Below are 14,263 nucleotides of genomic sequence, written 5' to 3' on the forward strand. Positions count from 1 at the left end.
TGTACGGCCAGTGTAAGAGATCGCTCCCCACACCATGATGCCGGGTGTTGGCCCTGTGTGCCTCGGTCGTATGCAGTCCTGATTGTGACGCTCACCTGCACGGCGCCAAACACGCATACGACCATCATTGGCACCAAGGCAGAATCGACCCTCATCGCTGAAGACGACACGTCTCCATTCGTCCCTCCATTCACGCCTGTCGCGACACCACTGGAGGCGGGCTGCACGATGTTGGGGCGTGAGCGGAAGACGGCCTAACGGTGAGCGGGACCGTAGCCCAGCTTCATGGAGACGGTTGCGAATGGTCCTCGCCGATACCCCAGGAGCAACAGTGTCCCTAATTTGCTGGGAAGTGGCGGTGCGGTCCCCTACGGCACTGCGTAGGATCCTACGGTCTTGGCGTGCATCCGTGCGTCGCTGCGGTCCGGTCCCAGGTCAACGGGCACGTGCACCTTCCGCCGACCACTGGCGACAACATCGATGTACTGTGGAGACCTCAGGCCCCACGTGTTGAGCAATTCGGCGGTATGTCCACCCGGCCTCCCGCATGCCCACTATACGCCCTCGCTCAAAGTCCGTCAACTGCACATACGGTTCACGTCCACGCTGTCGCGCCATGCTACCAGTGTTAAAGACTGCGATGGAGCTCCGTATGCCACGGCAAACTGGCTGACACTGACGGCGGCGGTGCACAAATGCTGCGCGGCTAGCGCTATTCGACGGCCAACACCGCGGTTCCTGGTGTGTCCGCTGTGCCGTGCGTGTGATCATTGCTTGTACAGCCCTCTCGCAGTGTCCGGAGCAAGTATGGTGGGTCTGACACACCGGTGTCAATGTGTTCTTTTTTCCATTTCCAGGAGTGTATATAAATGACCTAGTAGATAGTGTCGGAAGTTCCATGCGGCTTTTCGCGGATGATGCTGTAGTATACAGAGAAGTTGCACCATTAGAAAATTGTAGCGAAATGCAGGAAGATCTGCAGCGGATAGGCACTTGGTGCAGGGAGTGGCAACTGACCCTTAACATAGACAAATGTAATGCATTGCGAATACATAGAAAAAAAGGATCCTTTATTGTATGATTATATAATAGCGGAACAAACACTGGTAGCAGTTACTTCTGTAAAATATCTGGGAGTATGCGTGCGGAACGATTTGAAGTGGAATGATCATATAAAATTAATTGCTGGTAAGGCGGGTACCAGGTTGAGATTCATTGGGAGAGTCCTTAGAAAATGTAGTCCATCAACAAAGGAGGTGGCTTACAAAACACTCGTTCGACCTATACTTGAGTATTGCTCATCAGTGTGGGATCCGTACCAGATCCCCCTACTTATACCTCCCGAGGAGATCATGAATGTAAAATTAGAGAGATTAGAGCGCGCACGGAGGCTTTCAGACAGTCGTTCTTCCCGCGAACCATACGCGACTGGAACGGGAAAGGGAGGAAATGACAGTGGCACGTAAAGTGCCCTCCGCCACACACCGTTGGGTGGCTTGCGGAGTATAAATGTAGATGTAGATGCAGAATTCACTTAGTTTCGACATAATGCACTCGAGCTGCACGAAACGCCCATCTGACCACAACTAGCACCTGCAGCTTATGGAGGGCGCTGCACAGTTGCCACTGGTACTCAGATACAACAGCGCATGTTTGGCGAACATCTACATATTTTTGCCCATCCTTTGCATATTCAAACGCGAAATGGGTCTCTGGAGGTACTGAACAGTAGTTTTTACTTCTTATACGACATGCTAGGGCCCAATCTCGTTCGAGTGTCGTGGAGAGGTGTCAACATATCTACGGATTGGACACTACGAAATGGCACAAGTCTACCCACTCTAACACGTGGACACACTGTTTAATATATCCGCCGTCCGCGGATAGGAATATTTCAGTGTGAGGTATAGCGTTTTTATTTACACTAAAGTCTTTCTTCAAAATTTACAAAACAATATTCGTGAGGTAGCACTGATCCTCCAAGCCTACCAATAACTAAATCAGAGATTCTTCCAAACATAAACTGTCTGTAGTAACCACACAACTTCACCAAACCAAGTCCCGGGCGTCTCGTGAAGAGCGGCGCGGAGTCCACGTTGCCGTCACCTGGGTCCGAGGACGAGTAGAGGCCCTGCGAGGATGGCTCCGGTACGTTGGCGGCTACGATGACACCAGTGGGCTCGGTCGGCGTGAACCGCCTCTTCAGGCTCCTGGGCAAGCCTAAATATTGCTCGGCGCATGGATATGGCTGGCTCTATTTGCAGTCACGTGTCGAGCGGAAGGAAAGAGGTCCGCGGCGCTAGCGACCTCTTGCGGCGCCGTGAACGCCTCGTGGTGGGCTCTGGGAAGCGTCTGTGTTTCCGGGACGACTGGCCAGGCTGACCCCTACTCGGACCGGGGCCCGTTGTACCGGTCTGCTTCGCGGGAAGCGAGAGTTGGAGGCGTTTAGTCTGGACACAGTACTGCTTGTAGTGTTCGTGGTGCTTCGTATCGTTACAGCATAAGTAATTTAATTGTCACACTTTGTCAATACGGAAGCTGCTTTGTGTACGGGCCTCATTTATTTGACACTTCTCGCTAGAATTTTAGAGATGACTTTTTAGTTCGTTCTCTCGGTCTTACGTGAACCTTTCTTTAGGAGTTTGATGGCACTCGTGAGGCGGGGTGTTTTGTTGCAGGCGGACTGGCAGTTCGAGACGGAGCCGGACCCCCGCGCCTGCCGCGCCTACCGCGGCGGCCGGTGCGCGTGGCCGCGCGGCAAGGCGCTGGGCGGCTCCAGCGTGCTCAACTGGATGATCCACGTGCGCGGGCCCGTCCAGGACTACGACGTGTGGGCGGCGCTCGGCAACGACGGCTGGTCCTACCGCGACGTGCTGCCCTTCTTCATGAAGTCGCAGGACGTGGAGGCGGACGAGCTGCGGCGGCGCCCGCACGCGGCCGCCGTCCACGGCACGGGCGGCGGTCTGCGCGTCTCCAAGTTCGGCCCCGACGACCCGTTCATGCGGACGCTGAGCGACGCCGCCAGGGAGGCGGGCCACAAGGTCGTCGACGACTTCAACTCGGACGGCTACCTCGGCTTCACCAACAACTTCGGTACGGTGAGGAACGGGACCAGGTGGAACGTGGCTAAGGCGTTCCTCGTACCGGCGAAGAGCCGACAGAATCTCCACGTCGTGAAGCACGCACACGTCACCAAAGTCCTCGTCGATCCCGCGACGAAGAAGGCGTACGGAGTCCAGTACCTCAAAGACGGAAACGAGCGCGAGGTGAAGGTCGCGAGGGAAGTGGTAGTGTCTGCGGGAGCCGTCAACACCCCACAAGTTCTCATGCTGTCCGGTATCGGGCCGAAGGAACACTTGGAGGAACTGGGAATACCGGTGGTGAAAGACCTCAGAGTCGGATACAACCTTCAAGATCACACCATTTACACCGGACTCGCGTACCTCACGGTGAATTCTGAGCGAGATTTGGAGCGTAAGAAGAATCAAGTGCTGCAGGGCGCTTTCGAGTACCTGACGAACAGGACGGGTATCCTGTCCAACACCGGCCTGACCAGCTACCAGGGTTTCGTGAGGACGGACAGTGCTCCGGACGACGACGAGACCTACTCGGACATCCAGTACCACTACGCGAGGTTCGAGCCGACCTTCAAGGAGTGGATGGAGGCGTTCCTGGAGGCGGGCAGCTACGGCGACGAGTACCGCACGGCGCTGCGGCTGCTGGCCGAGCGGCACGACGTGGTGCTGGTGCTGCCCACGCTGCTGGGGCCCACCAGCCGCGGCCGCGTGTCGCTGCGCAGCCGCGACCCCCGCCGACCCGGTCGTCATCGAGGCGGGCTACTACAGCGACCCCAGGGACTTGGACAACATGCTGGCCGGCATCCGGCTGGCGCACCGCCTCGGCACCACGGAGGCGATGCGCCGCGCCGGCGTGCTCGTCAGGGACGTGCCGGTGGCGGCTTGCGCCGGGCTGCCGCCGCTCACCGACCAGTACTGGCGCTGCGCCATCCCCCACCTCACCACCACGCTGTACCACCCGGCCGGCACCGCCAAGATGGGGCCCGCCGCCGACCCCGGCGCCGTCGTGGACCCGCGGCTGCGCGTGCACGGCGTGCAAGGCCTGCGCGTCGCCGACGCCTCCGTCATGCCGCTCGTCGTCAGGGGCAACACCAACGTACCCTCCGTCATGATCGGCGAGAAGTGCGCCCACATGGTGGCCGAGGACTGGCGCCACCACTGACGGCCGGTGTCGCCCTAGTCTCGCGAATTTTTAACTGCACGCAGTGTCCACATTGTGACGTACCGCTCCTCTAGCTACCCCCCCCCCCCCCCCCCCCCCACGTTCGAAAGCCTTCAGCACCACCCACCGACACAGCTATCTGCAAACGACTGGGTCAGTAGTCGAATGTAAAATGCTAAACCTGTAGGACGAAAGTCGTATTATAAGGACACAGCGTCAAGCACCTCCAACTGTTCGTATCTAAAACACACACTGTCATTTCATAGTGACATCGACGCTAGAAAATCAACAGAAGCAAAACAAAATTTATAGGCAACACTGAATTTAAGTTGGGCTTCTTAACCTGAACAAAGAGTTGTCCTCTCACCAGAATACAGCGACAACACATAATATGCTGACAATACAATACAAAGGAAAATGTTACTTTGAAGGAAACGCCAACATGAATTATCCGGGAAATACCTTTTGTTTTATCTCACGTAAGGATCACTAAGATGTCACGCAAATGGGTTTGGTGTTGAACAATTTACTACTACAGTTTTCTTACCTAAAATGAGACCTGCCGAAATATTCAGTTACCAACTTCATATTATTACTCACACTGCGTATAAAGCGTATGTTCCTCTTACTAACATTCTTTGAAACTCAGAGCCTCTTCTTGCAGTTAGTTTCCTCCTTTCCAGCGACAGAATTCCTCTTTCTCTAGAAAAGCTACTGCAATCCCCCATCAACTTTCGCTGTGAGAATTACTCCACTGAGGCGTCCACCGCCACAGTGAGAGCTCTTGCTACTCAAGTCAGTCCCCTCCAGACTCGCCACCACTCACTTATCGTACTCAGTACCCCACACCCATTGTGCCGTCGCTTGGTACACTTTCAAATTTCTTAACTCTTTCCGATCGGCGGCCTCCTAAACAACAACGCCAAAGAGCTCTTATGCCCACATGCTCCCGTCCTACTTCGCTGTCGAGTAAGATCCCTTTAGTTTCTCGCTTTCGTCCTAGTCCAGAAGCCAACGAGACTGCTCATCAAAGAAACAGCACCTTTTTCAGCTGACGACCCAGAGGCTTTGGGTGCACACTAACAACCCTGATGACCACAGGGCCACTGTGGTGTCATAGCTATTCCCAATACAGAATTTCTTTCTTTAGTTCTTGTCTATGATCACAAAAATTGTCGTCGTACTATTGGTTTCATTCCATACCGATGACCTTGAGATGTGTTATATCCTATTTTACCAGACGCCATAAATGTTTCACAGTCAACTTTACTCGTCAGCTAACTTTAGTGAGGCCAGAGTTCCCAATGGCACAGCAATCGACCGAGCGCGAGCGGCTGTGCGAGGTTTCTGGCTTCCCCACACCCCTTAACAATGGACTCCCAGGTCACACTCTCCCACTGAGAACCACCGTATCGCCCAGGGAGACGTTACATTCCTTGCAGCAGAGATGCGGCCGGTGTCAGTTGCAAAAGTGTGCTCAGCATTTACCCAGCGGCCTTTAACCGATTCAAGCTATTTGCTGCCATCAAGCTATTTACTACCATCACAGAAAGTAGTATCTACACCTGAAAAATTTAATTAAACCTCCTTAATGCTCTCGCAATCCGTTGTTCTACGAATTTCTCACGTTACTGTTTATTATTACACAAATACACTAACGCCGCCATATGTTCTCAAGAAGGCGAAGAGACATGGGCTTTCTCCTTACAGCGGACGTGAGTGCTGGTTCTCACACAACGGTGTTGGTGTAGGTACCAGCAGATTCACGATCTACATCTACATCTACATCTACATCTACATCTACATTGATACTCCGCAAGCCACCCAACGGTGTGTGGCGGAGGGCACTTTACGTGCCACTGTCATTACCTCCCTTTCCTGTTCCAGTGGATCCCAGCAACTGAGTGCTCTAGCGGAATGTTGTAATGTTGCTGTGATCTTTTCCAGTGTGACTAAGCCTGTTTGGAGTCGTATTATATTGAAAGTCGTCAGACTTGCATTCCTGCACGGATTCGCAGACATACCTGAGGCATCTGGAGTTACTTCTTCGGCAGCTACCTTCCGCAAGTGTGTAGACAGATAAGACAATTACAAACATATTAATAGTAAACTGTATGTAAAACATATATAATGATGATTTTCTACATGAATTTAAATTTTACTGGTGTGTGTGTAAGCTTTAATATGTACTAAGTTTATATTTTTCAAAATAAAACTGTCAAAATATAGTTTTTATATGATTTTATTCGCAAAACCTTCACTGAGACATAATACTTCCAGCTGGGTAACCCGTTATGAGCACTGAAGCATTCTACAAGAGATGCAAGAATCTAACTGTGAGCTCTTAGCATAGAGTAAGGAATAACACTGCGTTGTATAGACATAGGATGGGATGTTTCGGGCAGGGTATTTCATGGGCAGTATATCAAGAGTGGAGAAAGTAATCCATCTTATTAATGGGAACGTTCTGTGAAAATAGTGCAGTCTGACTGTGTTCTTTGTTGAGCACACGCTTGTTATCAGCGGATCGAAAGCATTATACCTTTCCTCACAGAACAGCGACAGATTGACGCGGAGCAGCCATTTTTGACAACTGTATTAAAAAAAAGTTACATTATCCACACGAATTATAAAAATGGATACACGTATGTATATACGTACCTATCTTCTACCTCTCCTGCTAAAGCACTCGGCCAATTTCAACCAAGCTTAGTGCACGAATCATTTACTCTGCAGAAAGAACCGCTGTGCGGGTAAGAACCACCCACCCATCAGAGGGCTTGGGGAGGATGAGAAGAAGCAGTGCAGCCCACGACGCGAGAACATCCGCATTTTAGGCGTCCATATTTGAGTATGAGAACTTGCAACAAACTCTACACATGATTTCGAACTGTTACGAAACATCTCGCTGAGGATGCTCACAAACTGACGAAAGGAAGAAGGGTCATGGCTTTCTACATTTTTCGCTGTTCGTACTGTGAAACTGCCACATGAAGCGCGCCGTTTAAATTTACTGCTCCTTCACTATTAATTGTATTCGAGACACATTTTACAGTCAGTATGCGCATGTATCACTGAATGATCAAGAAACTTCCATCATTGTACAGCACTTAGTTCGGAAGGTATGTCGTTATAAACGCTAAGGTACATGGAAAACTACTCAATCATCCAAGACGTTTACAATCATAACTTGGTTGCTGTTAGCGACGCTTTCCATTCTCCACATCTGCCGCTAAATGTACATACAAAAATATATCATTTTACGACTTATAGTTCAGGAGCTATGACGTCAAATATTAAGATGCGTGAAAATTGCCCCATCAGGCACGAATTTTTAATTTATTACTTTTTGCTGCTAATTATATTAGAAATACATTTCGCAGGCGGTATCCGCAAATGGCACTGAATGTACCTACAAAGATATATCCTTGTCCTATTTCAGGAGGTAAGACGTCATAAACTGTCGCATCATGTGCTAATTATTACTTCTTTACAAGTAACTCTATTCACAGCGCAATTTGCAGAGAGTAGGGACATGTACCGCCGAATTTCCTTGTAAAATTGTATGATTGTGCAGCAGATAGTTCAGGGGATAAACGTCATAAACATTGAGCTGGGGGGAAATGAAACTGTTGGGCAAAATTTGGTAGACATACAGGTGAAATACGTTACAAAAACGCGTGAAATTTATTAAATATGTGTGAAATATACGAGTCTCGACTGGAGAAAGGAGTCACATCGTTCCTAGTCGTAGACAGGGGTCAACACACTGAACCGTCAAATGAATGAATTGGCCCAGATACTAAACTGCTGGTGAGAGTTGAATTCGTGTGAGAGACCCAACAGTCTACAGGGATGGTTTTTAAGCACGCTGTGTGGAGAGTGTAGTCTCACTGCAACGTTCGTCCAATGGAAACGATGGAGCCCACATGCGACCGGCATTACTCTCTTCTGCTCGAAGTAACGAGAGGCAAACTTTCCTCTCACTCTACGCAGCAAGTGCGGAGAGTCAGAACCGTCTTGCTGCAGACGTTGCCGAACCAGGGAGGGACTGTGGCCGTCTCTAGTATCATGGCTTCTGAACATCTGCACACCGGTGTGCTTCCGACATAAAAAAATATGGCTAGTAGCAACTGTTGGGAGAGGAAGCTGCCAAGGATTGCCTGCTGCGATTTGGAGAACTGACGATTTGTTATGTCTACAGACGTTTCACATCCTGCCTTGGCTTCAACCGTTTAAAGACAGTCGTTTTTGTACTACTGTGTAACACCCCACCCGGCACTTAGCTGGTTTTGGCGTGTGTTCACCCCAAGTAATTGACTAACAGATCAACAGAGAGTGCAAAACTGCCGCAATATCGGATAACGCAAAAACGTAATATGGCCCTGTGACTCCTGATTGAACTGCGGTGGCAGTGTTGACATTAATTTATTCAGAATTGATCACGCTTAATTAAAATGGGTGCACATTGATGTTATATTCAGCTATTGAACACCAGATGCAAATGTTGAACATAAAATTAATTAAGAAAGTGACTTGGGATTTCAACTACTTTATTGAAAACAGATGCAGTCGATTAGCACAAATTTATTTTAACTCCCGACCTTCAATCATCACATTACAAGACTCTCCTATCTGGCAGTGGTAATAAATTGCGTTTGTGTGGAGTAAAGCGTGATAACTCAAAAGTAACTCCTATCGACTGATCCAGGCGTAATGCAAAGTGCAAGAAGAATTCTACAATACACGGGCCATGAAACCCTCGTGGAAACTTTGCTGACGTGATCCAACAAACTAATCAGTGGCCAGAGGGGGCGCAATATCACCGAATACAGCGTGGTTGAGCGACTTCATTGTGTGGGCGTCGGCCGACCTCGTGGTGCTGCAAGACTGTGCTCGTCTATTCACTCCTAGCTATCTTGCTCAGTACATAACTGAACCAAAACTTTCTATCTCCAAGCTCAATCGTTCCATTTGCTAAGTCCTAAACTGCAGAGATGCTCACTCTTTCTCAGGAAAGCAGAGTAAAGAGCGCCACATCCGCACTCTAGGCAAGCTGGGAATGGAAGACCACTATGGAGACTTCTCACAGTCTGCTCTTCACCCCGGTTTCCCCTCCAGCAAAATCGCTTACGCCAATTGCAGCGCAAGTCGCGTTAATTATGCATCGCTCCCCGACCAATGCCTGCTCTGGGAAGTGAACAAATTCCCACAAAATTTCCCTTCCTCTCAACTTCTGCTATTTAGCTCCTCCCAGGCCACCCATCAAGGTTAGCGTCTGCACAAACCCCAATTTTTCCGGAATTCTGACTCCCAGGAGAGTACTTCAAATTTCTTGGTTCTATGTTCCCATTGGAGGCCGGCGTATTTCTTTCTGTAGCTCTTCACCTGATTTACTTCACACTCTGTGGAATGTGAATTCAGCGTGAAGTTGCTATAGTCACGGACACGCATATTTTGACCTCTGTAGACCGCTCCACCATAGCTTTGCGCGGCTTTCTCGCATGTTTCGCTGAAAATGGGATGACGGCCATTTATCAACAGGTGAACAAGTTCTGCGTCTGCTTCCCGGTACACCAGCATGGGGTCAAGCAGCGACTCACTGTCACTCATGTTAAGGCAGCTGGAGGCCACGCCGCGTTACCACTTTCTCAGAGCTTGAGCCACCCTAAGCCTATTGTTGCTTCCCTTCAGTGCTCCCCACCTGGCCGGCCACGGTCACTCTGTATACTTCCCTGGGATAAACTAGCCTCCAGTAAATCGACGCGTTTCCACAAAGTTTTTCATGTCGTGTGAATTACTTTAAAACCATCACCCGACATTAATTATTCCAATACATCCATACTATACCCTCTACAAGATGCACTGTGCCTTGTCAGTCATTTTTGTTCAGCCCTACTGTTCGCTCAACGTGAGTTAGGTGATCTTTAATGACTTCATGTAAGGAGCATAGTTCTTGCCATCTTACAACTGCACTTCCTCGAGGAAGAAAATCAGCCATTTGAAAATTTGTCTCAATGTGAGTGTAGCCGCCATATTGAGCAAATCATAAATCCTCTCAAGGTATTTGAAACTGAATTCAGGAATACTGTCCACCAGTAAGTCAGAAATATGTTACAATCTCTTCTACCTCTGGACTTTTACATAGGAGTAAAACTACATTTAATGTCTTGGGACACAAGAAATAAAATTAGTAAAAAATTAATTCATCAATGAGTCATTCATTAGGAATGGATGCGGCATCTGCAATGAAATATATTGATTGTTGATTATATAGGGTTTCTTTCTTCATGACATAAACAGCAGCTAAGTAGTAAAATATGAGATGCATGCCATTATTTTTAATAAATACATGTAAAGTAATTTTGAATTGGCTCTTACAATGATGAGTTTGGCTAGACTGGCAATAGTAGGTAGTTTACAGATGTGAAGCGAGCCCTACGCAGCTGCCGCAAGTCAAAACCTGGTGAGCAGAATTCAGTAAGGAGCTGTTAGACGCCTTACAGTCGCACTGTGTCGGTAAGACCCCCCCACCTGCCATTACTTCAGCACTGCGGCATGGCGACTATGGCTGGACGCGGTGCTGTGGGGAACGGGGCAGGTGCAAAAGTCCACAGGGTTCGGAGCGTCTTCGCAATTCTGCTGCTGCCGGCAGCTGAGCCCATAGCTTGATACAAGCCGCGTGGCAGCACTGGTCCAGTCAAACGGTGCACAAAAAGGGCTCCTTGTGCAAAGTTCTGCTGTAAGTGTTTCCAGTGGTTCATTCAATGTTTGCTAGGGTGCTGAACACGAATCTGAACTTGTCCAACAAAATGTTTCCCGCAAATATGATAAATGGTCAAAAAACTACTAAAAACAAGCTACTATCCAATAAAATTGTACAATAAAGAGGAGAATATTACCCACCATTTATGTCGGCAACATTTTTTGGACGTCGTCTGGTTTCCACACAAAAGACTGTTTAAATATTGGGGAAATCAGTAATTTTTGGAAAGTGGCAAAATACATAAATAAATAAATTGCCCTTTTCTCTTCAAATAAATTATTTCACCTGCTTTTCCTTACCTTGCAAAACGTTTACCCGGCAAACCACAGAAGAACCGATCTTTACGTCCTTCGTGACCTCGAATTTCCCCTTTATTAAATCACAGGGGCGGTCTTCGAGCCTAACAGTCCTCGGTTCCCTCGTTCCCCTACGTTCACTGCCGTTTTTCTCTCTGTGCAAAGACGTGATGTTACTTTCGTTCGCCGGCCGGGGTGGCCGAGCGATTCTAGGCGCTACAGTCTGGAACCGCGAGACCGCTACGGTCGCAGGTTCGGATCCTGCCTCGGGCATGGATGTGTGTGATGTCCTTAGGTTAGTTAGGTTTAAGTAGTTCTAAGTTCTAGGGGACTGATGACCTCAGAAATTAAGTCCCACAGTGCTCAGAACCATTTGAAGCCATTTGCATTCCTTCCTCAGTGTTTTCGTTAGAGATACACAGCAACAGTGTGGTCGCAATGTCCTGTGACAAGTGATTTATTTGTGAAGAAGATTTGAATGATTGGAGTGAGCTTGTAGTGAAAGTGGCGAAGGATGAAGGAAAAGAAACGTTACGTTCTATTTTTATTTTAAACTGTAAATGAAATGCTAAGTTTTACGTTTTCTCCTTATATTATGTCACAAGTTGCTTGTGACTCCACCCGTTTTTAATATTTTAAAGCAAATGGAACGCGTCCTGATTTCTCTTACCTTACCTTCGCGGTCGTTACGCGAAGTGTACATTGGTGGCAGTAGAATCGTATTGCACTCAGCTTAAAATCAGTGTTCTCTAAATTTTGTCAATAGTGTTTCGTGAAAAGAATATCGTCTTCAGGGATCTTCACTTGAGTTGACGAAGTATCTCCGTAATACTTGCGTGCTGATTGAACCTACCGGTAACAGATCTAGCACGACGCCTGTGAACTGCTTCGACGTCTTTCTTTAATCCGGACTGTTGGGGATCCTAAGCAGTCGAGGAGTTGTCCGACCACACAGACCAGGTGGGTCAAGTCTTCCAAACCGCATGTCACGCGCACTACGTTATAGGCCACGCCACACGGTAACAGGGACGTTATTGTCCCAGAAGTGCTGTACCAATTCTTATATCATGTGTTTGTGGCTCGTTTCTGAATATATCTGCTTCTGTTTGCTTGCCGGACCTCCGGTCCTAGTATTTTGTTCGCCGTTCTCTGAGTCGCTGCCAGCTCTTGACATGACGTAACGTCTAAGGCTTCAGATTTCGTATGTGCTATATTGGTCTGTTATTCTTCAATTACTTTTAAAAGAGGTTAAAAAGTTTTTCCCTATACAGCCACCGAACAGCTCATAAGCTTCTCACTAAGCACTGGCTTCTCATGACGTATTATAGCCCTCACAACGAGCTCCCCTTTCCTTTTCTCTCACAGCATTGTTCTGTTTCGCAATCATTGCCTAAGAACCTTACCTCAATAATTCTGTCACGCTATCTCTTATTTCCTTAGGCCTCCCTAGTCGCTTCTTCTGCCACACTCAAAGTTCCGTGTTTACTGAAACTAATTCTCAATATTATTGATAGGACTGTGATTTAGCTAAGGAGATGACAAGTTAGTAGGTATTCGCGCATCTGAAAAAGATCGACTGGCGAAACATGCAACTGCCACCGTCATACGTAAGCAAAAGATCTTGCCGACGAAACGAGAAAATTCTGGTCCAATATAAAATCACTAAACATTTCGAAGGCTTCTATCCTATCACTCGTCAACCGGTCTGGTGTGGAAATAAAAGACAGCAAAGTGAAACCTGAAGTTTAAAATTTCGCTTTTAAGGAATCTTTGACACAAGAGGATCGTACAAACATACCTATCGGGTCGTTTGACCATCTGAGTGTCACATGTATGGAGGGCATAGAAACAGCCGTTCTTGGCATAGAAGAGCAATAGGAACTCCGTTTTACAAAAAGTATTCTAGGGCATTTGCCCCTTAGTTTTCATTTGTCGCGAATTTCCCACCCAGCGTAGAGTCCCATGCGAATTGGTAAGCCACAGATGACTCCTATACATAGGATAGGGAGTGAAAGCACGGAACCGCAAAATTACATACCAACTTCGGTATACTGGAGAATTCCTGAACATATTCTGAGTTCGAATACAGTAAATTTCCTTCAGACACAGAAGCTTCTGTCCCACAGAACGAATCTGGAAAGTATCGCTCGTGCCAGATTCAGTCAGCTCCTCTCAGCGCGATGTCCACTGTGCCATGGACGGAGAGCAACAGGCAGATCCCAAATTCCTGGATTTCTGAGAATCGTGTATGACGGTGCCCCACTGCACACTCTTAATGAAGGTGTGAGCACACGGATTACGTTCCCAGGCATATGAGTGGCTCGAAGGATTATTAGGCAATAGAACCCAGTATGTTGTGTTCGACGCCGAGCGTTCAATCAGAATTTCACCAGAGGTACCCCAGGGAGGTACGATAGAGCCGTTTTTGTTTTCTGTATACATAAATGATGTGACGGACACGGTGATGATGATGCTGTGGTGCAGAGAAAGGGGAAAGGTGTCGTCGGTGAGTGACTGTACGATGATACAGCATGACTTAGACAGAATTTCCAGTTGGTGTGATAAATGCATCGGAGCTCTTAAAAGCCGATATCGAAAGGACTACTGTAATGTTCCATCCGTCGCTTGAGCAAATCTGACTCGAAGAGAAATCGCGAAAGGAGTGGGAAAATGTGCTGGTGCTAAAGCTATGTACACTGCTGCCTGTGCCCAGGAACGTCCTCACCAGATTTATTTTAAACAGAATTTAAGGTTCACTTGAAAATCTACTGCACAGAGAATAGGCCGGTTTTCGCACACATATTGATAAGTAATAAAGAATTCCAGTCAGCCATGTTGACTTTGAAACGGCCTTCGATTCTGTGAAACATCAAGTGCTGTGGCAGATGCTGCAGAAGTTTGGTTTATCACAGAAGATTCTAAACATCATCAAAGATCTGTATGACGGCTACAAGTGTTGCGT

The 14,263-nt window shown here is 48.1% G+C and overlaps 1 protein-coding gene across 1 annotated transcript in view; it reads left to right on the forward strand.

Annotated features, from left to right (window-relative positions):
- Positions 1 to 4,334, forward strand: part of LOC124795096 (glucose dehydrogenase [FAD, quinone]-like) — a 47,557-nt gene extending 43,223 nt beyond the window's left edge. Inside the window, 2 exon segments of the mRNA XM_047258930.1 lie at positions 2,679 to 3,894; positions 3,896 to 4,334. Of these exon segments, the coding sequence (XP_047114886.1) occupies positions 2,679 to 3,894; positions 3,896 to 4,239 (1,560 nt within the window). The 3' untranslated portion in view covers positions 4,240 to 4,334.
- Positions 4,335 to 14,263: the final 9,929 nt, after the last annotated feature.

Source organism: Schistocerca piceifrons, chromosome 4, assembly GCF_021461385.2.
Source record: "Schistocerca piceifrons isolate TAMUIC-IGC-003096 chromosome 4, iqSchPice1.1, whole genome shotgun sequence".
Taxonomy (NCBI): Eukaryota; Metazoa; Arthropoda; class Insecta; order Orthoptera; family Acrididae; genus Schistocerca; species Schistocerca piceifrons.